The sequence below is a fragment of the Mya arenaria genome, chromosome 8 (genome assembly GCF_026914265.1).
Source record: "Mya arenaria isolate MELC-2E11 chromosome 8, ASM2691426v1".
NCBI classification, from domain to species: Eukaryota; Metazoa; Mollusca; class Bivalvia; order Myida; family Myidae; genus Mya; species Mya arenaria.
Window position 1 is genome coordinate 43,402,935 of NC_069129.1, and position 27,423 is coordinate 43,430,357.

The 27,423-nt window shown below is 33.8% G+C and overlaps 1 protein-coding gene across 4 annotated transcripts; it reads right to left on the reverse strand.

Moving 5' to 3' along the window:
- Positions 1-213: 213 nt before the first annotated feature.
- LOC128244871 (serine/threonine-protein kinase Nek11-like) lies at positions 214-27,423 on the reverse strand. Of its 4 annotated transcripts, none has more exons than XM_052962977.1 (14): positions 26,831-27,423; positions 26,081-26,246; positions 25,552-25,700; positions 24,709-24,870; positions 19,343-19,492; positions 18,935-19,013; positions 18,021-18,106; positions 17,293-17,421; positions 16,735-16,810; positions 15,512-15,608; positions 13,347-13,553; positions 9,683-9,916; positions 8,998-9,082; positions 214-8,090 (listed from the first exon to the last, which is right to left on the reverse strand). In XM_052962977.1, the coding sequence occupies exons 1-14, from the start codon at positions 26,989-26,991 to the stop codon at positions 7,889-7,891; spliced, it is 1,983 nt and encodes a 660-aa protein (XP_052818937.1). In that variant the 5' UTR covers positions 26,992-27,423; the 3' UTR covers positions 214-7,888. The 4 variants fall into 4 exon arrangements, with proteins under 4 accessions (XP_052818937.1, XP_052818935.1, XP_052818939.1 ...); XM_052962975.1 differs by having other exon boundaries at positions 15,494-15,608; XM_052962979.1 differs by lacking the exon at positions 13,347-13,553.

Consider the following 27,423-nt stretch of genomic DNA (forward strand, 5'->3'; position numbering starts at 1 on the left):
ACAAGCGTCCAGCATACCATGAATGGTTTTCTTGAACAAAGAAATCAAATTCAACCATAGTCAAATTTCAAATAAAAATATTAAACCATTGGATCGACTGTAGTACATACATGTACATGTATATCCACTGTTTCATTCAGACTGTTTCAGCAAAAGGCAATGCTTCATTTTTTCGCTTACCAAATAAGACTAGGAAGAACAAAAACAATCAAATATAATGTATTCAATGTTTAATTCCTTCATGTAAATATACATATGCATATCAGTAAAATGGTACGATTTATCACAAAATGCAGTATAAAAAAGATTCCATGAAAAATAATCACTAAACAATAAAACAGACGCACACAAAGTCATGAAACATTAATACATTTAGTCAGCATACAGGGAGAATGCACCATGTACTTCTCACATTAGGTAAGGCATTGTGTTACAATAAAACTGTCTACTTCTACAATGTTAGTCTAATTGATAATCAACATCAATGAAATGATTTCAAATATTATCATAGAAATGATGCTAAAGAAATGGACAGGTCACACATTTCTACAAAGGAATGTTCCCACATAAATTATTACATTTTCAGTAATGTATGTTCCTATTTTGTAAGCAGCTTACATATGAAGCTCGACATGCAGAAGGGTCTTACAGTAAATTGTTAAATGGTCTTTTTTGGCATAATAACTAGGGATGCAAACGAATATTCGAATATTCGATCGAACGTTTGGTATTCGAATGTCAAAATAGGTATTCGAATATTCGATGTTTTTGTTGAAATAATAAATTAATACACTTTTTGCCTACAACTGTCATCTTCGTCTGTCTTGTTTTTACAACGACCCCTAATGCCATAGGTGTGAACTTGATGACACAATACACGCGTCATATCGGATATATCGCCGGGAACTATAAACAGTCCCCGTAATTTTGCATTTACTGGCTGTTAGACAAGTGATATAAAACACATTCCAATTATTTTGGTAACATATATGTTATTTGTACTTGTCAAGCTTCAATTATTGTATGGAACATGTGCCTCTAAAATACCAAAAAGAGCAATAAGAACAGACAGCTTCTTATTATAATGGAATGTGATGTTTAGAATGATCATTATTTATTTACAGTGAAGAATCTTGCAAAAGAAACTTGCACAAATCAAGCTGAAGCTGGAAAACTGTACCCACATTCTTCGTCGCCAACCCTGGTACTTTCTCAGGCCATATTTGATAAGCAGCTTAAATCTAGCTATGTTTAAGAGAAGTTTCTGAATGTTTTGATTGGACTGTAAAAATAACTGGCCAAAAAGCTGAGTAGAATCACTAAGGCATATATAAGGAAAGGATAAAAAATAATATTAAAATAACTGCCCCAGGGGTGGTATTCAATATTCAACTTAACTTAATCTTATGGTTATTTATAACCAGTAATCCGATAAGCTACATCGTTCTTAGATCCAATTAGAACCAATATTGAATACCAGTTCTGTTCACATTAAATATAATGAAGCAGAGCATGAGAGTGTACCAGGAGTATCCAAATGTAAGGAACATGAAAGTTCTGTCAAGATGATAAAAAACATAAAAAGGGTTAACACCAAAATAAATCTCATAAAAATTGTCAATGAAACTGATAAATTCCCCCCAAAAGTATTGAACTTGGATGGAAACTATAGCACACTGAACAATGTGTACTAGTGAATGAATTCAAGATGTTTGTTTAAAGCCCAGTGTCTAATATACCACTCCAGCTTGTAAAACACACACATTAAAACACTGAAAAACAAAATATCAGTATAATACTGTACATTTTTCATTACAATTAATGAACTAAGGCATTATTGCACTGTCATATCTGAATTCTTAGGGTCAGTTAAAAAACAGGCAAGCACCGCCAAGCGGATGCCAACGCTCCACTGTTTTTCCTGTCAAAAAGGGGCATAACTCACTAAGTATTTTAAACCAGGATTATGCGCCTTGATTTTGTACTAAGTTTGTTTTTTGCGAGAAATGGCCAAAGTTAATTTTTTGAAAACGCCGACTACAGCAACAACGACACCAAGGATATCACTTTTCCTCAAAGTTATTTCTTCACTCCAAATCTCCAAAAACAAACCAGCTAAAAGGTTTAATATGTGATGTATGTGAAATAAGTTACACAACACTTTATATTTAGGCACGGCTGTTATGATAATTTATTATTATGGTACTATAACATGGAATGCAGTTGAAGCTAAAATGTTTCTTCCTCATCAAATGACATTTAAATAGATCAACATGATTGATTACTCATTACCAATGCAAACAAAAACAATATTACAACAATTTCAATCAGAAACAAAAAAAGCAATGACACATTAACACAATAAGGCCACCATTAATTAAAATTTTGTTAAGGGTTACCAAACTGACTCACACAAAAACCAATGACCCAAAAGTTCTGGGGCCTTGATGCTGCCTTATTTATAAAGCTTCTTCTAAAAAAAAATCACTAAATAAAAATTTCAAACTTTTAACAACAAATATTTTAAATACTCTCTATTGTCCATCAACTTTATAAACATGCATTTATTATTTGGACCTTTTTCCTGCTTATGTTTATTCTTTTGACATTAAAACATTTTCTTTTTTTAAATTCAACTTAAATAGAAAAAACACTTTTTTTTCTAAGAAAACAGCTGCTTTGCCTCTTAGATGGTCATACAGTATTATTATTTTCCCATTTCTTTATAAGGGAATATTAGGTGATAAGAAAAGTAAAAAAAATAAAATTCATCAAGTCACACCGTAACATGTGGATCAGGTAACATCACACAATCTGTTCATTAATTGTGGCCTAAGCATTACATTAAACAATAATTGTGTAAAAATGTTAGAGAACTATATTCTAAACAAATAAAGCAAAACAATGAAAGACGTTACAACACAACTGAGCATTAGTTAGCACATCTACATAAATTCCCGTTAAATAAAGAACTAGCTATTGTTATAAACTATAAGTTGCTCACACTTCTATGACCTGAGCTTGAATGATTAACAAGTATACGTCTATAATATACTAATAGTAGGAAATACTTATACAATGCTGAAAAGTATTCATAAATAAACATAGTATAAACAAAACATTATACAGAAAGTGGCATTTTTCATTGTTTGGTTGCAATGTAGATATCTAAAGTAACGCTACCTAATGTTTTCTATTTACAACATGCAGTCATCGAAATTAGTCTTTTGGATGCACAAGACCGAATTCATATACTACTGCTTGGCATTACATTTTTTAACAAGGCCTGCTATTCAAAACCCAGTATTTGAGCAAGCCAGGAAAGCATTTTACCAGTGCAGGGCTTGTGGGCTTGTGCTAATTTCGAGCACTGAATATGCTTAACAGTCTCAGATAGAAGAAAGGACAAAGAAAATTATTTTCAAACTGTAAAACACACTTTGACTTTGAAGCGAATGACTTAGTGCAGCACAGCATACATATTTATAAAGGTTTCATTTTTTAAAGAACAATATTTTGGCTTTTTGGATTGGGTAAATAAAACATGCTCACTAGTGCACATTGGTTTGCAAGAAATGTAAATTAAAGTTTGTTCATAAAGGGCTGATTGTTCACAACTATGATTAAGTTAACAGTGTTGGCATTGCATCATTGTTAACTTTCAAATTGTTACTGCTCTGGAAATCTAATTGATACAGATGTGATTGCTATATTTTCAACAAGATTTGAGACAACTGTTTTAGCTGTGTACACTGGTTTATATTTAAATATGAGAACATGATCAAATATTTCACATTTAAAAGTTAACAATTTTTCTAATCATGTACTTACCCTAACAACAATCAGCCCAACATGTTACAATTATAGACACAAAACAAGAGCACAGGACATGGATGCAAACACTCATCTGTTGTTCTTGTTGTTGTAGTCAGAGTGGAAATAACTCAACAATAAGGCTTAAAAAATCTTTGATCCCACTGACAACTCCAAAAGAATAGGGTAGGTAGGTAACCATAACTTTTTTTTTCTTTTTTTAAATCAGAATTCCTGACCAAACCGGTATATCCCCACTGTAGAAAATTCTCTATTTGTCAAAAAAGTCAAATTTGAACATGTTCACTCAAAAAAGCAAATCTTTAGGAAATTCAAAACAGTCCATTCTATGGCAAAAAAAAGGAAGGGAAGAGAGCAGAAAATGGGTAGTTGGATTAGTGGAAAAAATTTATATTCTTTCTACCGCATTAAGAAAGCAAAAAGCAAAACAGTGACACTAACATCAACAGCAAGGCCATCACAATACCCTGACATTTTTCTATAATCACACCAACATATGAGCAAAAAAATAAAATAAATGAAATGCCCCTGAACAACAGTGGCAAGAATATAACCTGACAGCAGTTGGCTTATTGTTCAGAACTTAAAGATAACAACATTATTAACATCATTGTTGCTAACTTTCAAATTGCAACTTCTCTGGTAGTTTGGATACATATTTGCTGACTATTTTTAACAAGATTTTAGACAGCTGTTTAAGCTGTATTAGTTTACTATTAAATCTGAGCACATCATCAAATATTTCATGTTTAAAAGTTAACAATAATGTTGGTTAATCATGTTGTTAACTTTAACAAAGTTCTGAACGATCCGCCCATATAATGTTTCAAGAATATGTAGCTATATAGTTATTTAACTTAACTCTTCTGGCAAGTTTGTCTTGTGTTTGGCCATCATTCTTTCAAATGTAATTTTGGACGATAAATAAAATTGGCCTCGACAAATACTAAAAAAGTTTAACTTAACAGTAATGAAAGATTTCTTTTATTTTTAAATCAAAAATAAAATTGATACTGTGTTTAAAAAATTATCTATAACCATCTATCAATATACGCAGCAAATGAACACAATGAAACACTGATTTATAACACTGAGGTCCTGATATTTACTTAATTCCATGTAAAAAAAAGAATACATAAACAATTTTTAAGCGAGTGATTGTCCCAATGTACACCATTACCGGTAGCCTAAAATTCTCCTAAAAAATATTCAACATATTTTAACAAAAGTAACTCTAAATCCTATTTTATGTTTGGTTAAAAAATAAATGTCTCTTTCTATATCAAAACAATTTATTGAATATGTCAGAGATACTAATGTTGAGACTATTTTTATCATTTATAAGAAATACGTTGTAGTTTGCGGCCACCAAGCTGGAAAAGTGGGTTTTCCAACTGTACTTTGGTTTCAATAACAGAAAAAAGATCTTGCGCAACACTGTGTCAACTAAGGTGAATTAGCACTGCTGAGTTCAAGTGTAACACATAATTTTATGTCAAATCTGGCAGCATGGTCTAGCAATATGACATTGAATTATAATGTGCAGTAAAACAGATGTGGCTTGGACATTGTAATATGTTGTACCAATTGCAATCTTCACAATAATGACTTGCCCAAAGCCAGGGCCAGGTAAAATTGCCAAAGGGCAAGCTTGCTTGAATGAGAAATTCAAATGAAAGATTGGACACAGGAAGAAAAAACATCAAAGTTAATAAAATTTGTACAAGGTTTTGAACTTTAATTAAGCATATTTATACATTTTATATTAGGAAGAGCAATAGTCATGCCAAAATCATTGAATTACAGGACATCTTTTAATTTGGTCAAGGTAAAAAAACATTGTCTATTAAGAAAACAGATCTAGTTGAAAAATATTTTGAAAGAAAATAATGTTAACGTCATGTGAACGGGCATGTGGGTATGGCTTCCGGCAAGTTCATTTGGATGGCTTCAAGCCAGATTGGGCAACAAGATTTAACATATTATTGTGTTTATCAAGATTCCTTTTAATAGTGAGTAAATGTTCGAACAAATCAGGTTCATATGAATTTACATCAGTTTTCAATACTTTTGTTTCAGACATTTTAACAGCTGATTATTGTCAATCCTGAAAAATAGCCGAACATCTATTTGAGTACGAGGGATTCAAGCCCAACCTGGGTAAAGGGACTTAAACATCTTTAGAAATTGTTTCCAAATTTATTAATATTCATTTCAAGGCACCTCCTACTGTTTAGGATGCAAGTTTGCGAGCAAAAAACAATCTTTAGAACTGTACAATAGTCTGATGTTAAAGGGACTTGCTCATGTTTTTGTAAAATCCACTTTTTTGTATGACAAAATAAAGTGTGGCAAATTATTAACAGTGTTTAAACTAAGGTACTACAAGCCGGAATCCTTCGGCAAATGTATACATTTGCTCAAATATCGTCTTTTAAGACAACAATTTTCATTGTTGGATGATTGATTATTTGACATTGTCATGTGATGTTATCATTGTATTGTTAAAACCTTAAAATATCCTTCACTTTTGTATAAATCCTGGTGGCCTAGTGGTTAAGGAGTCAGGTTTTCATTTTTTTTTCGTAACTTTTCTTAACTCGCACCCCACTAAAACCAAATGACTTTTTTATACTTTAACTGTATTTTTTTCTGCAAATTTCAATATCAATGAGTAAAAAAAAAGATAAATATAAGTGTTTTCAGATGCATAACCAGTAAACAAAAACATGAGCAAGTCCCCTTTAAAGCTCTAGCTTCAAGATTCATGATAAATCCTGATCTAAAAAAACACTCTTGCATACAAAATGCTGCTGTTTTTGGAACAATGATAACATTATCAACAACAAATAATTACCATTTAAACAACATAAAATCTTATAAATGTTAACACTCCCTCCAAAATCTTGGGTATTCTATCTAACATATTAATGAAGATGATAATGCCAGGTCAAGTTATCATATCTACATCTAGTGTCTGAGTTAGTAATCATTATTTACCTAAAGTGAAACAATTCACAGAATTTATAAGGCTGTCCTTAAACAATAATTTATTCCAACTCGATCACCAGCTGTGGGGTACTCAGTACTCCATTATGTGAGTTTGGATACCTGATGACACATTATATTTTAATATCATTTGAAAGAGTTTAATATTAACATAAATGTAATTAATATAAGAATCATATCACAGACAATATAAAAAACAAGCTTTTATGGGATTGAAAGATTGCTGAATATGCTATTTGATGTCAAATTTGAATTGAAATAAAAAAACAAAAATACCATATCTGTCTTTTCAGCCAATTCTATTACATATTTATTTAGTAATCTGCAAGTAACACCCTTTCAAACGATATCAACATTATATGGGGTCAGCTGGCATCAGAATTTTAACATTTAATCACTTGATCTAATCACAAGCTTATATGTACACCTATTGGATACCCTTAATACCATGAGCCTAAAAACAGGCTCTTCATTAAATTTCTAGCTACTGGGCTTGTCCCAGTACATGCTATTTCCATTGTATCATTGATTTGTTTATCTCCAATGGAAAAGCAAATGTTTTGAGATAATCATTCTTAATTTTTTTTTCCAGTCTTCCTAATCATTGAGGTAACCTGGATGGAGAATTTGATTTTTTTTTTGTGAAAGTTTGCCTCATGTTCACATTGATGCCTTTTTATCAACGAGTGCATGGCAGCGTATCGTACAATCAAGAATCTTGAGTTAAATAAGAGGGATTGTCACAAACCTAATTGAAAGGTTTCTTGTAAAATAAAATAAATATCTCTTAACCTGACTATCCAGTATAATGATTTGTTTCAAATTTTATATATTGACTACATAGAAAAATAAAACCAAAAGTTTGATTGTACAATACATGTTGATAAAACAGCCCCATTATGTACATATCTTTATAATAACGCAACACAGTGCCATACACAACAAAACAATTCAAGGAGTACAAGCGAAAAGGTACTATTTGTTTTTTTCTTGAATATCACTATGAACCTTTTGGAATTGCATGCCTCAAATTTCAACACTTTCACTATCCAAGCCCCGCCCCATGTTGCTCTTCCAGGAACAATAACTGGTCGACGAGGAAACAGTCACTTGGGTTCTTTACAAAATCCCGCAGTCCCGACATTATGTCTTCCTCCGTCGCCTCCGTGGCTCGATCGTACCGCGCTGTCTTCAGGTAATTGTACGCTTTATCGAACCCTGCCTGTCCCAACATCTTTTCACACTCACTGAATTCAGCAGTTAAGGAAAATAGGTATGGATCAACTTACCAAAATGGTCCCAAAAGTCTGTTACCAATGCGATTTCCTAAATACCTGGCATGAATTGCTTATGCTATTTTACTTTCTAACGATATATAACAAACTCATGTACTATTATACATTTCATACAGAAAATATTGAGAACTGCCTATCTGTTCTGGGTTTGATCAACCAACCTCTTACTCAAATTGGTATCAACTTTACACGATATTCAACAATTTTGGGGAACAAATTTGAAGCATTGTTTGTGGTGAAATTTGTATATTATCACTTCATTGAACATTGTAATATTAGCAGGTCTGTCACAAAAGCAGTTTTTATCTGGTTTTAAGTCCTTTGATTTTGGTGTATACATGCTAAATATTTAAGCAATAATTTCAGAGACATTAATTAACTGCTTAAATTCTGGTGAAATGAATGATTGGGCAAAGCAGAAAGGGTGAATGCATACACGTAATATCCTCCAGCTGGAGGAAAAATCCCAGATGAATATCACTGGGAATGAATAACAAATCATTTTTTCATTTATGCAAATTTTATCACAGGGTAGAATTCTGGTAATGGTCTCCATACTCTGAAGCTTAATTGGATTATAGATTAATGATGTAAATAAACTACATTTATAATAAAATAAATCAGCAAGGCACATTTTACAATGTTTTGAAAAGCATCTTGTCGGTACTGTATACATAGAATGTTAAAAAGCCTGACGAAAAGGTGCATTCACGTATTAAGCTTTAATATGTTAAAAATTAAAATTTAAATAGTTCATGCAGACATTGCTTGCTGAAAAGGCGGTCTTATAAGAAATCAAACTTTTTTTTTGAATCTTAGAATGTAACACAACCTTTAACTACATAAAAGTAAAGGATACGCTCTCAAGTTTTTGATTTTGGTTTCCCTGGCAACTGGCCCAAATGCTCCAGAATCCTGATCATCCACTAAGGTCATGGTGCCCTCTGTAAAGGTCAAGGGTATAATTTGTACATGGAATCTATATATAGTAACAGATCAAATTCAACTAAATATTCTTGATTTTGTTGTGCATTTTTAACCTGTTGCAATCATTTCTAGGAACTGTCATTGGGGCATGAAGACTTGGACAAAATTCTTGAAAATTTACATAACATTTTTGTTTAGAACATTTTGGAGGAATTTGCAAAAGGTCCATACAATACTTTTTAACATGGAAAAAGTCAAAGCTAAGACTTCACAGATATAAAGTTTGTGTATTACACCTTAAGGAGATAATGATGATAAGGCTGTAAAAAATAGTTGTGTGGTTTGGGTTACATCTTGTTAAAAAAAGGTAGAGTAGGCAGGCTTATTTATTATTATTTTAATAGGCTTTAAGAAAGAACCTTATTGTCATCATTGGAGAATGGTGTAAAAGTAATCTTAAGTATTAAGCTTTTTAAACTACATTAAAAAACTTTTTTAACCAATGAACAAACTAAAAACCAGTAGGGTTGGCACCAGTTTCAAAGGGAGGGTCGGGTTACCCGAGCTGGAAATATTTGAAAAAGACCTACACCAAGTATAATTAACTCCATATCTACCTGCATCATTGTCCTTGTCCAACACATACTGGAGTTGATTAAAGAAATCCTCCTCTTCGTCCTTCTTCAAGGTGCCGTCTTTTGACCCGAATAGGATATCGTCATCATCATCGCTGTCATCATTTTTACGACGAATGACGGTTTCAGCAGCTTCATCTTCGTCATCAGATGGTGTGAAATCTTCGTCAAACTGAGAGTAGTAGGTGTTGGCAAGGGCTGGGTTATCTGGTATACCTGGTAATAAGAAAGGATATGTTTGGTATTGCTCACTTCATGAGCGTGTTAAAGATACCAAGTCTAGATTTGTAGATATATCTACGCAATAAACATATTAATTTTAATGCATTATTATGTTTAACTCATTCCAGTATAATGATCAAAATCTGTGAGAGTGCAGCTTTATAGTCGAATGAGTTTATCATAATAAAGCATTAAAATCAATTTTTCAGTATGTTTCTTTTGTACATCATTCTAGACTTTCTACCTTTAAGGCAATAAGCTCAACCGCTATCTTAAAGCTGCACTCCCACAGATTGAACATTTTGACAACTTTTTATTTATTTTCTTGGAATGAGCTAATTTTGCGTATGTCTGGAAACCAGTGATATAAGACTGCTGACAAAAGATCAAATTGCAGTTTTTCATATTGAAGTTCGAGAAATGATGTTTTATGGATAAAAGCATTACTTATGCTTTAAGAAATATGAATTTTTGGCAGTTTTCCTTAAAATTGAGTTCTGTTCTATTGTTAGTTATCTTATATAACTAAATCAGGGGTGTAGAAATTAATTCAAGTTGCAGGGAATATCCTAAAAGTAGGTGGGGGGTCTGGGAGTCCTCTCCCTGTTAGGGTCAAGGGGGCAACGCCTATTGTGGGATGAATTTAAGCCTTTTTAACCAAACATTCTAGTCATCTGGCCCCAATTTCTCGAAACTTCTTAAGCTTAATAGGCTTAAGTCGCTTATTTCAATTAGCCAAAATACAAACTGAAAATGGATTTTGATCAATGAAAAATGGTTTACTCTGATAATCGTACAGATTATTCCTACATAATTTTTAAAAATTCTTGAAGAAGTTAATATAGCACATTTTATAGAACAACAAAAATAGTGAGATTAGCTTAATCCTGTTATAAGAGACTTAAGAAGTTTCGAGAAATTGGGGCCTGGTGCATGTTTATTTTGTAACAGGGAACCTTAACATAAATGTACTATAATATGATACTGAAACTGAGTACTATCCCCCCCACCCACCCACCAGTGAGGGCTAACTAATGAACCAAACTACTGTCAAATTCAGATTCAGGATAATATTATAACATTCCAGACCACATGCCTTGACATTTGCTAGCTATTCCCTCCTAATAATATATGTAATTTCTTCTCTACCACTTATATACTTTCAGCCACTGAATCACTATTAACCTCTGAAAATTAAACATCTAACTTCATTTTCTGTGGTTCTAGATATTTCATCTGCAGCTAACTTATTCCATTTTAATAACCAAAAGAAATATCTGGACACTTTGTGACATTTAAAGCGTACTAAATTTCACCCAACGTACATGTAAAATTCATCAAAATAATGGATTATTTTTAGCAGTGACATCACCGCAAGCTTGTACATTTTGTTTACACCTGGTTAAGTTTAACACGCGTATATAAAATTTACTGTTGCGTAAATGGTAATAGGACTAACAGAAGGCCAGACACGCTCATGTTGCATACTTACTACGCTTTTTTGTGTCTGGAAAAAAATATTTATTTCACCCTCCATTGCTTCGCAAATCATTAATTTCAAAACATCCGCAGAGGGGATGCGACTAATAAGGTCATGTATCGAGCTAATGTTATTGTATTCGGAACACTGGGAAACCCAAACCTAATACTTGAAAAACATCCCAGAGGGGGATGCGACTAATGACGTCACGTATCGAGCTAATGCTGTATTGTAGTCGGAACGCGCTGAAAGCAAAATAAACAATACCAACAATCAAGGTTTTAAACGGATTTAAACAGAACAGCCACGACAAAAAAAAACAGATTTTATTTTTGTTGATGCGGGGAAATTAGCCGGGTGGAGATGCTAAAGTAACCGGGTTATTTTACCGGCTCCTGGCCCATTTCTACACCCCTGCTAAATTGAAGGCATTGATACCAAAGTCAGCCTATTCTGAGACAAAAACTAAAAATAATGTCAAAACTGTCAATCTGTGAGAGAGCCGCTTTAACCCTTTGCATGCTGGGTAAATTGTCGTCTGCTCAAAAATGTCGTCTGGTTTATTCTAAATTTCTTTCAATTTACTTAAAACTTTGGGCATATATTGACCGAGTGGCAAACATCTTGGAACCTGACCTGGCACCGAGTTACTCGGGGTCTGGTCTGGTTCCAAGCTGTTTGCAAAGCCTTTAAAATCGCCATCAGCAGCCTAAGGGTTATTAAGGAATTAGGTCCAACCATTATAGGAAAACGAATAACTATAAAGAAATCATTTTTCATGATTATTATATTCCTATCCTTATAGTTTATGTCTGGTATATTACGATTTGCATTTTATATTTTCCGCATTTTCCACGAGATCACATAGAAGAACAATGAAATAATTATATCTAATGATTTCTCAGCACTTAACCTTTTATATCTAATTGTAAATAATTACTAATTATAATAAAGTAACTTTAATGGTAAACACTTAATCTAATTTCCCTTAATATGCAATTAATTAGTTCAAATACTAATTGTAATAAAGTAACTTTAATGGTAAACACTTAATTTAATTTCCCTTAATATGCAATTAATTAGTTCAAAGCAGCAATCACAGCAAAACAATGGAATAAAACACTTCAAAAAACTGTGATTTAAGCTAAAATAGTGTGATCTGAAGCTCATTCAGTTTAAGGAATTACGCTAAAATAGTGTGATCTGAAGCTCATTCAGTTTAAGGAACAGAAAACAGCAACTTAAGTCGAACATTTACTGTTAAAAAAATTATTACTTATCGTAGGTGCAGTTCAATGCAAGCTGATGGTAATTTTCCTCCAGTTTCACTTACTTGATTTAGGGGCATAACTCCTTAAAGTTTTTAGGCAGAGTAATGGGACTTGCAAAACATAAGTTCATTATCGTTTTTCACCTGTTTACCAATTAAGTTTCATGTGAAATTGATCAATAGTTTCCTAGGAAAGGCCAATTATTATTGTACAATGTCAATACCATCACAAACGCCTACAACAGCAACGCTAGCTGACATCATTACTAGAATTCAGTAAGTCAATTACGTTGCCTGATTGGAGCCTTCAACATTTTAATCGTAAAGGTCACCATGACCTTGTCTTTGACCTACTGACCCCAAAATTATTAGTGGTAATCTAATGACAATGAAAAAAAGTGCATACCAAGTTTGAAGACTGTTAAACAAGTCATTCAAAAATTATTGATTTGAAACAAATGTATTGATGGAGCAGACAAAAATGATGACACCATACAAAGTAATGCCTGTGTCAGCAATGCTAAACAGGCGACTTAAAACAAAATGATGACCGAGTAAAAATCATTTAAAAAAAACAAAAAAACAAACATTGTGTATTATTTGGGGAATTAATTGATTGTGAATTATATTAACTTAAATCATTGAAGACGTTTTGCTGTACACAATAAACTTACCATCTTTAAAATCTAGTGAAGAATATAATCTATCATAGACCATTTTATCTTTCAATGGAGTAATAGCCCGGTCATCGGGGTCGTCTGAAGAAGCTTTAGGTAAATACTGTGAGAGTGAAGGGCCGCCAGCGGTTTTTAATGGTTTATGTATAACAGTTTGTTCCTGATCCTCGTCGGAGCTTTGATCTTCGGACACACCTAACACCACTGCAGAGGGAAAATGGCAGACATGCGTGAGTTATATGGGGTGTAGGGCAAATAGAAACGTGATTCTACCATATTAAACTGTGCACAGGATGCTAGCATATATTGGACCCACACAAAGAATAAAGGAAAAATGGGGTAAAAAACCCTTAATACCATAGATAGTAAATAACATGTCCAAATCAGCAGCCATCATATATTGATTTGATTATTCAAAACACCACAGCCATTTTTCATTGAAAACAATAACGGATGTATATGGACAGTTAACAATGTCAGAAATATTTGCATTTAACTTCGATGCCAGTAGATCGCGTAGTAATTTCAATTTACCAGTTAAACTCGAATTACATTATTCTTATGCACTCTGTAAAAAATGTCAGAAACCTTAAACTTTAGATTAGATGCAAGCATTTTTTTAATTGAATTTTGGGGCAAAAATCGCATCCTATACACAGTATAATTGGGTGTACATGCCATATTTCTGGAAGGTTTCCAAGAGGAATTTCTCTCAGTAAAAAAAGAAATTTCATATGTCCTCATAATTTCTCTCATGGGGGCATCTTTTGTGTTCTACTCTCAAAATCATTTTACTTAGCTTTTTCTTTCAACAGAAAAAACACAGCATTATAACATAGCATTCTAGCCTGTATTTTTGAAATCACACGCACAATTTTTTCCAATATAAATTTTTGCAATTCAAATTTTTGGGATATTCATCCCCCTGCTGGAGGCCCAGGAATGGATTGAAATTCCAAGCTGGGATGATCATCCCCCACCCAAGGAATATGGCATGTATGTGTGTTTGGGTATACAAACAGCTATAAAACCAATTATTCAGAATTCTAAATTCATTATAGCTTATAAAATGATGAAATGTACTACATATTTAAACACCAATAATTTAAAGTTGTTGGAACCCAGTTTAAAAAAATTGGTTTAACAATAATTTTTATTACAGCTTCGCGAATTATTGGTGATGTCAAATATTAAGTCATAAAAATTGCAATCTCCGTGTTATCAACATGTTGCACAGTGTTTGAAAGAGCAATTTCTGTTTATACAGCAATTTTGGTTTATTGATGATTTTTTTTTTAAATTAAACAAAGAAGAAATAAAATCCGGACCAAAAAAAGTTTGTACTTGCAGAAGTTTATTAAATAATTGTAAAAGAGTGAGATATACAAAAAAAATTTACTCTGAAATATGTACAAATTAAATGATACTCAAATTAATAAACTACATTTTTATAACTTAACAGAAAAAAGTACCAGTGCATAATACATTCCTATGTATGAGAGTTTGTTTTTATCAAAAATAACTTGAAAGTGAGTTATTAAACATAAAATTTACTTATATATTTACACTACTCCAGAAAATTAATGTTAATTAAAATATTCCACATAAATTATTTTTCCCAGTTAATAAAAACAGAATTGAAAACATGTTTAATACATGAAGTGGATTTGGAGCAAACAGAAACAAAACAAGAGTTTAAAGGGACTAGACACCAGATGATACAAATGGAAGAAAAAAAGAAATTTGTCATGGCTTTCGACACATGTATCTTTCAAAGTTTTTGCGTATTTTTTTCAATACAAGAATTTACTGGATCTGTCTACCATGTAAATCCCAGTTATTATAAAACGGCATCTGTATATAGGTATATGTTCTAATCACATGACTTTCATGTGCTAAATATACTCACTATAAGCTGGGAAACCATTGTGCGCTATTTTTAAATGGGTCAACTCAGCAAATATTCATTTAATCATGTAAAATGATGTTTTATCAGCCTTATACTAGCTCATATTGACAATTCTAGTTTTGTTTTGAGGAAATACTGTATTTGCCAATTTTAAAACCATCTGGTGTCAAGTCCCTTTAATACAGTAGAATTCAGTGTGCACAAAGCCTCAAAAACACAGCAAACTGAAACTCACTGGGAGCAGACCGCGTACCAAAGTCCTTTGGCTGTTTTCTGGCTGAGACACCTTTGACTGTAAGTGCCGTTTTCAGGTCCCCGCCCTCCCCATGGCCACCCTGCCACGCAGGTATCTGAAAATGGTGGATACATTTCTTATTTTCAACTTCATAATCAAAAGACATAGAGAACATACAACCTGGTCTAAAATATCCGAACAAACCCATAATGTACAATATAAAATAAAATACACCCATGGGTGCATCATTGGAATTTAGGCCAAACATGAATGTTTGGGTCTTTATGGCCGGAAAAAAAAAGCCAGCCGAGCGTTGGCCTGGCTGACTGCAATGACAGTTTAACAATAAAGAAACAACATGTTTTCATTTTATCTTGGCTTGTGGAGACCTTAACCTGGAAGTTGTTACCTCAGTGAAATGCCAAGCAAGTGGGTGAATTCACAGATGAAGCAGTTATTTCAAAATGGAATTAAAAACTTAGTACAACACATTATGCAAATATACTCCAGTTGCTGGAATTTCAAGGCTGTTAAAGGAGCCCATAACAAGCGTTATATTGAGTGTTCATCGTAGCGAAACAAAGCAGATGGTCGTCTTAATCCGATGGGTGTGATCGTGTCACTTTTTATTAGGGTGTCAACAACAGACAATAAATCAGTCAGTCGAATACCTTATGTTGAATATTCCTGATTCTGACTCTATTCTTTCTGAATTTCCTATAGCCTCGCTTATAAGACGGGCCCCCTACTTTAAGGTTAAAAATCGGGACCAAATTTCCCCGTCTTATAGTCGAGAAAATACGGTAATAGTTTTTGCATTGCCTCAGTGTAGGCAATAAGTTCATTTTATCTGCAAGCTATATTTGCTTTGTCAGTATTTTCTTCCATCACAACTAGGTATACCTTATTATGCAACAGTGTTTTCAGGACATTTGTGATATATAGTTTTCACACTAAACATATAAAGCATTACCCTTGCCTGATGTGATAAGTTATTACACAAGTTATATGTCAAAATATTTCATGAACTTAATTTATGATGGCGATGTCATTTATGATTTAAACTTCTGTTACTACATAACATGTAACTGGCACAAAGTTTTGTAGTGATCACATGCTTCAATTCAACTCTGTGTTGATTAACTTACATTATAAAAATCAGATCCTAAATATTATGAATATCAATGAAAAACGAAAACAGTTTAAAGTGCTTTTACTACTAGCAATGAACGTTTACTTACAGAAGGCTTAAACAAAGTCTCTTGAATTCTGCTTTTCCGCTCCTGATTTTCTATAAGTTGGACTCGAGCCACTTCGCTGAAATACAGAAAGATAATTTAAATTCCTTTTTACAGTTACAAAGAATTAAAAATGATATTAAATCAGTATTATTTATGTTAATAATCTCACAAAATGCACAGTTAACATGCATTTTACTAGTATACAATTAATGTGGGGTTTGATAATTGTCAATCAAAGGTCACGAAAGGTCGACAAGTTTATGCAAAATGAATGCACATTTTATCGTACAGAAAATCAAGCACAAGTGCTATTATTACACAAAAATTATTAAATCTAGACTTATGGTTTTTGAGTTAACAACCAGGCTATCACATTACCTCATCAATTTTCTTTAGAAAATAGAATTACAAATGTAGCTAAAAACTACACAAATTTACCCTACTTTTTTAAAGAAAGTCACCATAACAAGAACAAACAAACCCATTTAACACCAGACAAATAGCATGTGCCGTACATCAATCATATAACATGTAGATGTAATAAACCAGCTAAAGCACCTTAGTCGTTGAGCCTCCTTGTCTGCTTCTCGTAATTTCTTTAATCTCATTCTTTCTCTTGGGTGTAAATTCCTCATTTTCGTTTCATCCTCAGTTTTCCGCAAATCTTCTAGTCTAGACTTCTCTTTTCTGTGAATGAAAAATAAGGTGTCTTCAAGCTTGAATATGATATCATTAGATACTTGCAAAATTGACGAAATTATTTAGGAGTCTAAAATATTTTTCCATAACTACATAAGACCACCAATGCTCGCCAGGATTTTTCTATTAATTTTCTTCACATAATAAATTATGAGTTAAGGATTTCATTTTTTTTCAAGACATTTTGTAATTAATTAAATGGAAATGTCAAAGTTTTAACTTTTCTGAAATTAATACAAAGTGGGCAGGCTTGTATAAATTTGTAGCAATATACAGAAAAAACAGAAAGAAATTATGGAAAACTCTGGCCCTGATTTCTCAAAACTTCTTAAGCCTAACATACTTAAGTACCATAGCTTTTATTTTGTTTGGTAAAATTTCGTACTTTAACCTGGTTTTGATATATAACACTGAGTTTTTTTTTTTATGATAATCAGACATACAACTTCAATTAACAATTAAAACCTTTCCAAAATAGTTAAAACTTTCACAATTTATAGAACAACAAAAGTAGTGAGCTTAGTTTAATCGTGTTACAACAGACTTAAATAGTTTGAGGAAATTGGTCCCTGAAGCGTATAACTCACAGAGCTTTAGCTATGTCCAGGGCATCGTTGGTGTTGTTAGTGTCGTGGCCAACACCGTGTTTGGCCTGGTACTCCTCAGACATTTTCTGCAAATACATTTGAATAATATTACATACTTAACTTTTAGTAAAAAGCTTATCATTTTATAAAGTGACTATGTCTATTATGAAGATTGCTTAATTTTTCAATCTCATATTTGTCTACATTACAATCCCTAGTAATTTTCTACATTAAGTAGTTAAAAAGGGTTTAAGAATTCTATGATGAATTATAATATGTATTAAAATATGTGTATTCTTATTGTCATTGTTAAATGATTACAGTATAAACTGTAACAAATAGAAATGGGCCGACACTACAGCTTATTTTTGAATTATGAATTTTTGGAATCATATCAAATATATTATTTATAAAAAAAGTGTTAACAACCTTAAATGTACCATGGACCATAAATATATGTCACACCATAGACCCCCCCCCCATTCTATTTATATAAACAGAAAATATGACATCATATTTCCTGATAATGTCAAATTTACAATCAGTCACAACAAAGCTTCGACTTGACCTCAAAATAGGCTTCAAGATATACTAAAATGAATGCTTGCATCAAATACTAACTTGATTCATATCTTAATTATGCATGGGAGAAACTTGAAATAAGATTCAAATTAAAATAATTTTTTTTTTACATCTTTCACCATGTGTTCAATTTAATATGTCCCTAGATGATTGAAAACACATGCAACAGATTTTCAATATGGGCGCCACCATGATTGATTTTCAAAGACCCCTATCATTTCATATCTGTTGGATAATGACTAAGTTGTTCCAATTGATTAACTATGAAACTTATATCTTTTTAATGATGCAGTTTCTATACTTTTACAAGAATGGGCCATCTCGTGACTTACCGCTATATGACCAGATAGTAATGGAACTTTTATTAACTCTGTTGCCGATGGTCTCTTTTCTGGATCTTTGTTCAGCATTCTGAAATGAAATCATTAAGTAGTATGGTTAATTTAAAGGTAAACAAACAATACATATATATAAGCATTTCTTTGATAAGATTTTGACTGTAATCAAACATTAAAATAACAGCTTTTAACCCTTAGGCTGCTGATGGCGATTTTAAAGGCTTTGCAAACAGCTTGGAACCAGACCAGACACCGAGTGTCTAGCTTGCTGACAACCCACCAATAAACTCATATGAGTTTAAGCCATGATTCCAATGGTTGCGCTTTTGTGAGAAGCAAGTGCACTAACCACTGCATAATGATAAAGCAAATAACAATTAATTAATCCTTAAACCAACTTACAATTTTAATATTCTACTAAGTTCCTTAGAGTATTTAGCTGGCAGATCTGGTGGTTCCCCTTCAACTATTTTATACATGACGGCCATCAGGCTTTTACCATCAAACGCGTGGTCTAAGGCACACATCTCGTACAGTATACAACCTATAGACCTGAAAAATACAGTTGCAAAATAAGGCAAACAACCAGCCATATTCATTCACATCTTGAGACTCAACCTCAAGAAACAGAATTTCTTAAGTCATCTCAGAATTCAGTTTTAAAAGCCTGGATCCAATTTCTCGAAACTTCTTAAGCTTAACAGGCTTAAGTCGCTTATTTCAATTAGCCAAAAAACATACTGAAAATGGATTTTGATAAATGAAAAATGGTTTATTCTGATAATCATACAGATTATTCCTACATAATTTCTCAAAATTATTGAAGAATTAAATATAACCCATTTTATAGAACAACAAATATAGTGAGATTAGCTTAATCCTGTTATAAGGGACTTAAGAAGTTTCGAGAAATCGGGGCCTGAGTCTCAAACTCTAAAATGCTTCAAAATATCAATAATACAACTAATTTTGACAAAGTTTTGACAAAAACTGTGCTTAATTGTATAACAGATAATTAGTAACAGATACAGTTCTTTTGACCATATTTACTCCTGTAATAGCATTTTAAGTCTAAAACTCAGACTCAGGATGTTAGTAAATACGGCCCCAGAACTGCAAGTGGTTGCCAAAGCTTGTCTTTTTTTCTGTGAAGACCAAGGGCCATAACTTAGCTTATTGCACTCAGTTTCAACACATGCATAATGTTATTGGTTACATCTGCACAAAGCTTCATGTCTTTGACATTGTAGATGTGAAGAGCATTTTCAAAAGCAATTATCAGGAAACACAGTTCATTATGTGCAGTGTCTGTCTCCAGGACATGGGCAGGGCTGGACAGACTTACAGTTTATCATCTCATCTTCTTTCATCCCATTTTCATACATTTTGATAAGAATTGTTCTCACTAATGCTCTGGTATTACTGCAGTATACTGCCAGAGAATCATAATGTGAAAACAACACCAATTATGCAACCAATATTTCCACTTTCTCTTCTGATAGAAAAACAGGCAAGCTAGAATTAAAATTTACATCATAACTCAGCATTCATGTTAAAATGAATGAATATATGGATTCAATATTTGTTAAAAATGGAACATTTCAATTTCCTACTCATTTTTGGAGAATATTACAAATCTTTTTTAAATATATATTAAATTAATTGTAACTTTGAGTTAATAGGCAATCAGCGGAGTTGCCTTTGGCTGTTTACAAACATTATTATTTTATGGCCAAGATATATCCTATAATAATGAGATAGCTATGTACGTATCATAATGATATCAATTTTAATGTTGTTGCGTGCATTAGTTGAATACTTAATTTCTTCAATTGATACCGGTACATTGCAAGCAATATAAATAATCCAAACATGTATTGGTAACAACTGTACAAATAGCATATCAGTGAAAGCACAAATAGCTGCATTGGCTAAAATTGTTCTGTAGTTTATACTAATTTCTTTAACCTTGATTGTGATGAAAGCTGATAGCTTATGGAATCACTCTCAGAGTCTGTGTCCTTGGTAGAAACCAGAGCTTGTGTTAAGAGACCATGAGAAAGTAACACTGGAGGAGATTAACACAAAAAGGTATTTGGCAGGCACCTATATCAATAGACCATTCTCGCTCTGATGAGGATAAGGCCCAAACCTCTTAGGGTAAAAAGCAGGCACCTATACCACTAGACCACTCTCACCATGATGGGGATCAAACCAAAAACCTCTTGGGTAAGTGGCAGGCACCTATACCACTAGACCACTCTCACCATGATGGGGATCAAACCAAAAACCTCTTGGGTAAGAGGCAAGCACCTATATCAATAGACCACTCGCACCCTGATGGGGATCAAACCAAACATCTTAGGGTAAAAAGCAGGCACCTATACCACTAGACCACTCTCATCCTGACGTAGATCAAACCCCAAACCTCTTAGGTAAGTGTCAGGCACCTTTACCACTAGACCACTCTCATCCTGATGTAGATCAAACCCCAAACCTCTTAGGTAAGTGGCAGGCACCTATATCAATAGACCACTCGCACCCTGATGGGGATCAGGCCCAAACATCTTAGGGTAAAAAGCAGGCATCTATACCACTAGACCACTCTCATCCTGATGTAGATCAAACCCCAAACCTCTTAGGTAAGTGTCAGGCACCTATACCACTAGACCACTCTCATCCTGACGTAGATCAAACCCCAAACCTCTTAGGTAAGTGTCAGGCACCTTTACCACTAGACCACTCTCATCCTGATGTAGATCAAACCCCAAACCTCTTGGGTAAGAGGCAAGCACCTATATCAATAGACCACTCGCACCCTGATGGGGATCAGGCCCAAACATCTTAGGGTAAAAAGCAGGCATCTATACCACTAGACCACTCTCATCCTGATGTAGATCAAACCCCAAACCTCTTAGGTAAGTGTCAGGCACCTTTACCACTAGACCACTCTCATCCTGATGTAGATCAAACCCCAAACCTCTTAGGTAAGTGGCAGGCACCTTTACCACTAGACCACTCTCATCCTGATGTAGATCAAACCCCAAACCTCTTAGGTAAGTGGCAGGCACCTATACCACTAGACCACTCTCATCCTGATGCAGATCAAACCCCAAACCTCTTAGGTAAGTGGCAGGCACCTTTACCACTAGACCACTCTCATCCTGATGTAGATCAAACCCCAAACCTCTTAGGTAAGTGGCAGGCACCTATACCACTAGACCACTCTCATCCTGATGTAGATCAAACCCCAAACCTCTTAGGTAAGTGACAGGCACCTATACTACTAGACCACTCTCATCCTGATGTAGATCAAACCCCAAACCTCTTAGGTAAGTGGCAGGCACCTATACCACTAGACCACTCTCATCCTGATGTAGATTAAACGCCAAACCTTTTAGGTAAGTGGCAAGCACCTATACCACTAGACCACTCTCATCCTGATGTAGATCAAACCCAAAACCTCTTGGGTAAGTGTCAGGCTCCTATATCACTAGACCACTCTCATCCTGATGTAGATTAAACGCCAAACCTTTTAGGTAAGTGGCAAGCACCTATACAACTAGACCACTTCACCATGGTGAGATGACACCCAAAACCTCTTGGGTAAGTGGCAAGCACCTATACAACTAGACCACTCTCACCCTGATGGGGATGACACCACAAACCTCTTGGGAAAGAGGCAAGCACCTATACCACTAGACCACTCTCACCCTGATGGGGATGACACCACAAACCTCTTGGTTTAGAGGCAAGCACCTATACCACTAGACCACTCTCACCCTGATGGGGATGACACCACAAACCTCTTGGGAAAGAGGCAGGCACCTATACCACTAGACCACTCTCACCCTGATGGGGATGACACCACAAACCTCTTGGGAAAGAGGCAAGCACCTATACCACTAGACCACTCTCAACCTGATGGGGATGACACCCCAAACCTCTTGGTTTAGAGGCAAGCACCTATACCACGAGACCACTCTCACCCTGATGGGGATGACACCCCAAACCTCTTGGTTTAGAGGCAAGCACCTATACCACTAGACCACTCTCACCCTGATGGGGATGACACCACAAACCTCTTAGGAAAGAGGCAAGCACCTATACCACGAGACCACTCTCACCCTGATGGGGATGACACCACAAACCTCTTGGGAAAGAGGCAAGCACCTATACCATGAGACCACTCTCACCCTGATGGGGATGACACCACAAACCTCTTGGGAAAGAGGCAGGCCCTAAACCCCTAGACCATTTAAACTGACAGGGATCAAAACCCAAACTACTTAGGTATTAAGCATATACCTAAACCACTAGATCACTCAAACCCTGATTGGTCGGAAGCAGCTTCAAGTTGAACTTAATATCTTCTCTGAGTTTCAAAGCATAGTACATGTACATGTACACATACATGTATTTTTCAATGTTGTTTATACATGTAGTCTATTTATTTTTACTGGACAATTTTGCCATGTATTTCTGAGGTGTTCATAAGACTTACAGCATATTAACATTAGCAAATAAAAAACACACACAATTATACTGATAACTATTAAGAGCATTTGTAAGCTGATTAATTATGTTTAAACTGTACAGAATTCACTGCACACAGCAATGCAGTTATTGATAAAACAATCTGATGCAAAATAATATGATCTAGTCATCAATCACACTTATAAATAATGAATTAATTTAATATCTGATACAAGAGTAAAGTTTAACAGGGGCTAGATTTATCAAACTAGTGATAAAACATTTATTCAAATTTCTACCACTGTCCCTGGTATCTGAGACTTGATGCTTTGAAACTAATTGCACAAACCTGAACCTTTAGAAGTTTTTTTCACCTACTTTAGCCGAGACTGAAATTAAGTTACTTCCAAATTAAAAAGTATTTTTTTCCCAAGTTATAAGACACTTGTTTCCCCAAAATAATAAACGTAACAAATAATTTAAATAATCTTATTAATCATGGAATCTTTGTTTGGCCTCAGAAGTTACAATATTTCTGGTTTTGTTTTCTAGTTGTCAATATTTCATAAATATTAACAAATGAGCTTAAAGCGTTAACACGAAACACCTGGCCTTTATGTTTATATTATTTTGAGATTAAAACAAACCAGCCTTAATTAATTAACATTTCGTATAAAAACCCAAGCCGGGCATAAACCAGACTTGCAAAATTGTGCTTGGACTAGATCAAATGTACATTATTTAGCAGTATGTTTATTATGTATACTGTTTGAGTTATAACGTTGACTGTACATTAAGTAACACATTTTATAATTTTTATGTGTGAATTATTGTAATAATTGTGTGATATTGTTTAGTATTAGTGCAGACAGGATAGTATTTATTTAGTATGTTTTATATATTTAGTGTCTGAGCTAAAGAAGTGAGGTTGATGTAGAGTTTGTTGTATTACACTGTGTAAAATTTTGAAATACTTGGTATACACAGTTTTGTAATACCCCCCAAAAAACAACAACAACAACAACAACATAATTTAGCAGTTGTGTTTCTTAATATGCAGTCTGCAGCAGAAAATAATTATTGCAATACAATTTTCAATGTGGACTAAATTTAAGCACAATCCCACAAGGCCAGAACAGGTGATAAATTTTATATAGCCAGGCGTGTTAGAAGTCATCAGCTAGGTTGTTCAATGGTCGAAATTAACACATACCCGCAAACCCTGTACTTAAAATTCGGGTTTGTTCATTCAAACGCCTTATTTCATATCAATGAATGTTGTTCAAACTTACCAGACATCTGATTTGGAGTTGTACCCTTCATGTTTCAGCACCTCCGGGCTCATGTAGTATGGGGTACCAGTAAATGTGGAAGCCAAGTCAGTTGTTCCCATCAGTATTCTCGATATACCAAAGTCGCCGATTTTCACCCGATTATTTTTCAGAAATATGTTTCTGTAAAGATGCAAATATTCTTTGTTATTAAAGAATATACAGTCGAAACCCGCTGGCTCGATATCCAAGGGACCGGACAAAATACTTCGAGCCTCGCGAATATCGAGCCAAGCGAGAGTGCTTACAAGGAGTTAAACAAATCGGTCCCTTACATCCAGTTCAAGCCAACGAGGAAATCGAGCCAAGCGATATCGAGCCAACTGGTTTCGACTGTATATATACAGGTGAAAAAAGCATACTTTTGAGCTTAGATGTGTAGCAATCAGTGACTTTATCATTCAAATCACATAGACCTAAGTGATTTTATTGACACAACGCCATCCCAAAAGTTTATGATACTCCATTCGGACATTAAATTACCTATTTTACATCTGGCCAAAAATAGGTAAATGGTAAATGTTAAGACAATGTTAGTTTAATTTAATGAGTGACAGAATCAAACTTAATACAGCACAAAGTGCAGTGTTTCACTACAAACACATGTACATGTACTTTTTTTTTACGTTTAGGTCCTATGACCTTCATGCTTGACAAATCAAGGTCATTTTCATCGTTAACACATAATGAAAGTACAATATGGGGGTTCTACTAATGGAAGTCCCTAGCTTGAAAACTGAGCCAGGGGCTCTGGTTCAATATACTATCAATTTCCTGACCAAGTGCTGAGCAAAGTGACAATACCTGGTTTTGAGGTCTCTATGCAGCACACGAAGACTGTGCATGTAATGCACGGCAAGAACAAGCTGAACAAACCAGTCCAAGACCATCTTCTCATCGACCTGCCTCTTGTTCTTCTTATGCTCCAATATCTTCATGTCCAAATCTCCTCCCTGGATAAGAAACATGGAGTACAGGAATGTAAATAATTTCACATAATTTTGTCTGTTGAGATTTCAAAAGGAAGCAGACCAGTCATCACTTTACCAAATGTAATTTGTTATTTCTTCGTGTGAAAACATTTTAGCCTTATATTAGCCAAATTTGATTTTTTTTACAGAATCTTTCTTATCCAAATTCAATAATATATGCAACAAGTCATAAGTGACATGAAAACTCTATTAGTGTACCAGTCACAATGCAATTACTGAATGAATTATTATACAACTTACAAAAACGACATTATCTAACATAACACCAAAAGAATAAATATCAAAATAAAACGTAATCTATTAAAATCTTGAAAATTTGCTAACATTTTGATTTCCCTTACCTCACAGTATTCTGTGACAATGCAGAAATACTCGCCATCTATGAAGCTGTCATGGAACTTTACAATACTGGGGTGATTAAGTTTGGACAGCAATTTTGCTTCATGCATTGCATCTACTGTTTCATCTGGCTGTAGGTCACCAACTGAGATCTCTTTTAACACTTTCCTGTATAAAAAAGAGCATCATTAAAAAATGCTTGTATTATTTCAATAAATTATTTCTTAGATCATGGCCAAAACAAAAATGATTTGGTAAGGTTACATTCCTTTGAAAAACAAGAAGGGTAGATACACTTTTTTATTAGTCTTGATGTAACAAAATAATTGTCATTATTTGAGAATGGTGTTCAAGTATCATCTTCTGTATAAAACTTTAAAGGTTTGAAACTATATTAAAACATATGATTTTTTTTTACTGACTCTAAAAATGGTAGGGTCGCACCTATTTTGAAGGTTGGGTCGGGTAGCCATAACCAAATTATTTTTTTAGGTCTTATGATTTTAAAAAGTCATAATGCATCACCTCTCTCTGAATCCAGAATGAGCTTAAGCAAATGATATCCATATAATTTATTGCAGTATTAATATATATATATATATATATATATTTGGAACTGAACAGCATTACATTTATACATTAAAACAAGTTTGATAAAACTTGATATATCATGAAATTACTGATAAATAAAATTTACTTTTAATTGTGAGCTTATGCAAATATCAATAAAGCACATTACTTGGGATACTTACAAATTACCATCCTCGTCTGTTGCTTTGTGTCGCAGATCTTTGCAGAGGTAAGCTGTTCCGAAATTGCCTTTTCCTAATTTTTTTATGTATTGGTATCTGTTTACCCAAACCTTAGGTTTTTTGTTCTTTTGAGTTGATTGGCTCATTTTTGAAATATTCATTTTGAAAAAAACAATCTGTGTGACTTGTCACTCATAAAATCACTATTGATTGATTTCACATAACATATTCAAATTACATGTTTAAAACATTCATATGCATTCTGTAGGGTTATTGCATGTATTGTTAACAAAGAAATGTTTAAGAAACCCTGACATTTTTACTCAAGCATGACAATGACACTGTAAAAATAATGGTAAAATAAAGTTTGTGAACTTTGACAGGTGTCATGTCGCCATTTGCATTTTGGCGTCCTTTGTTACCATTGGCAGGTGGGAATCAGTTTTTATAATAACTAAAAAATGACACGTGCAAGCAAATGTTGATTCACTGCAAGAAACATGGGTTTATATTGCTGAACGCACACGGTTAACTGTCGATCAGTCGTCCAGGAATTACATGATTTTACATGATTTTGACAGTTTGCACTTCTA

Coding starts and splice junctions, on each gene's coding strand:
- LOC128244871 (XM_052962975.1), bottom strand. CDS start 26,991: ATGAATATTTCAAAAATGAGCCAATCAACTCAAAAGAACAAAAAACCT. Junction 25,701..26,080: donor TTGTCACAGAATACTGTGAG/GTAAGGGAAATC, acceptor TTTCTTATCCAG/GGAGGAGATTTGGACATGAA. Junction 15,609..16,734: donor AGACTTTGTTTAAGCCTTCT/GTAAGTAAACGT, acceptor CACCATTTTCAG/ATACCTGCGTGGCAGGGTGG.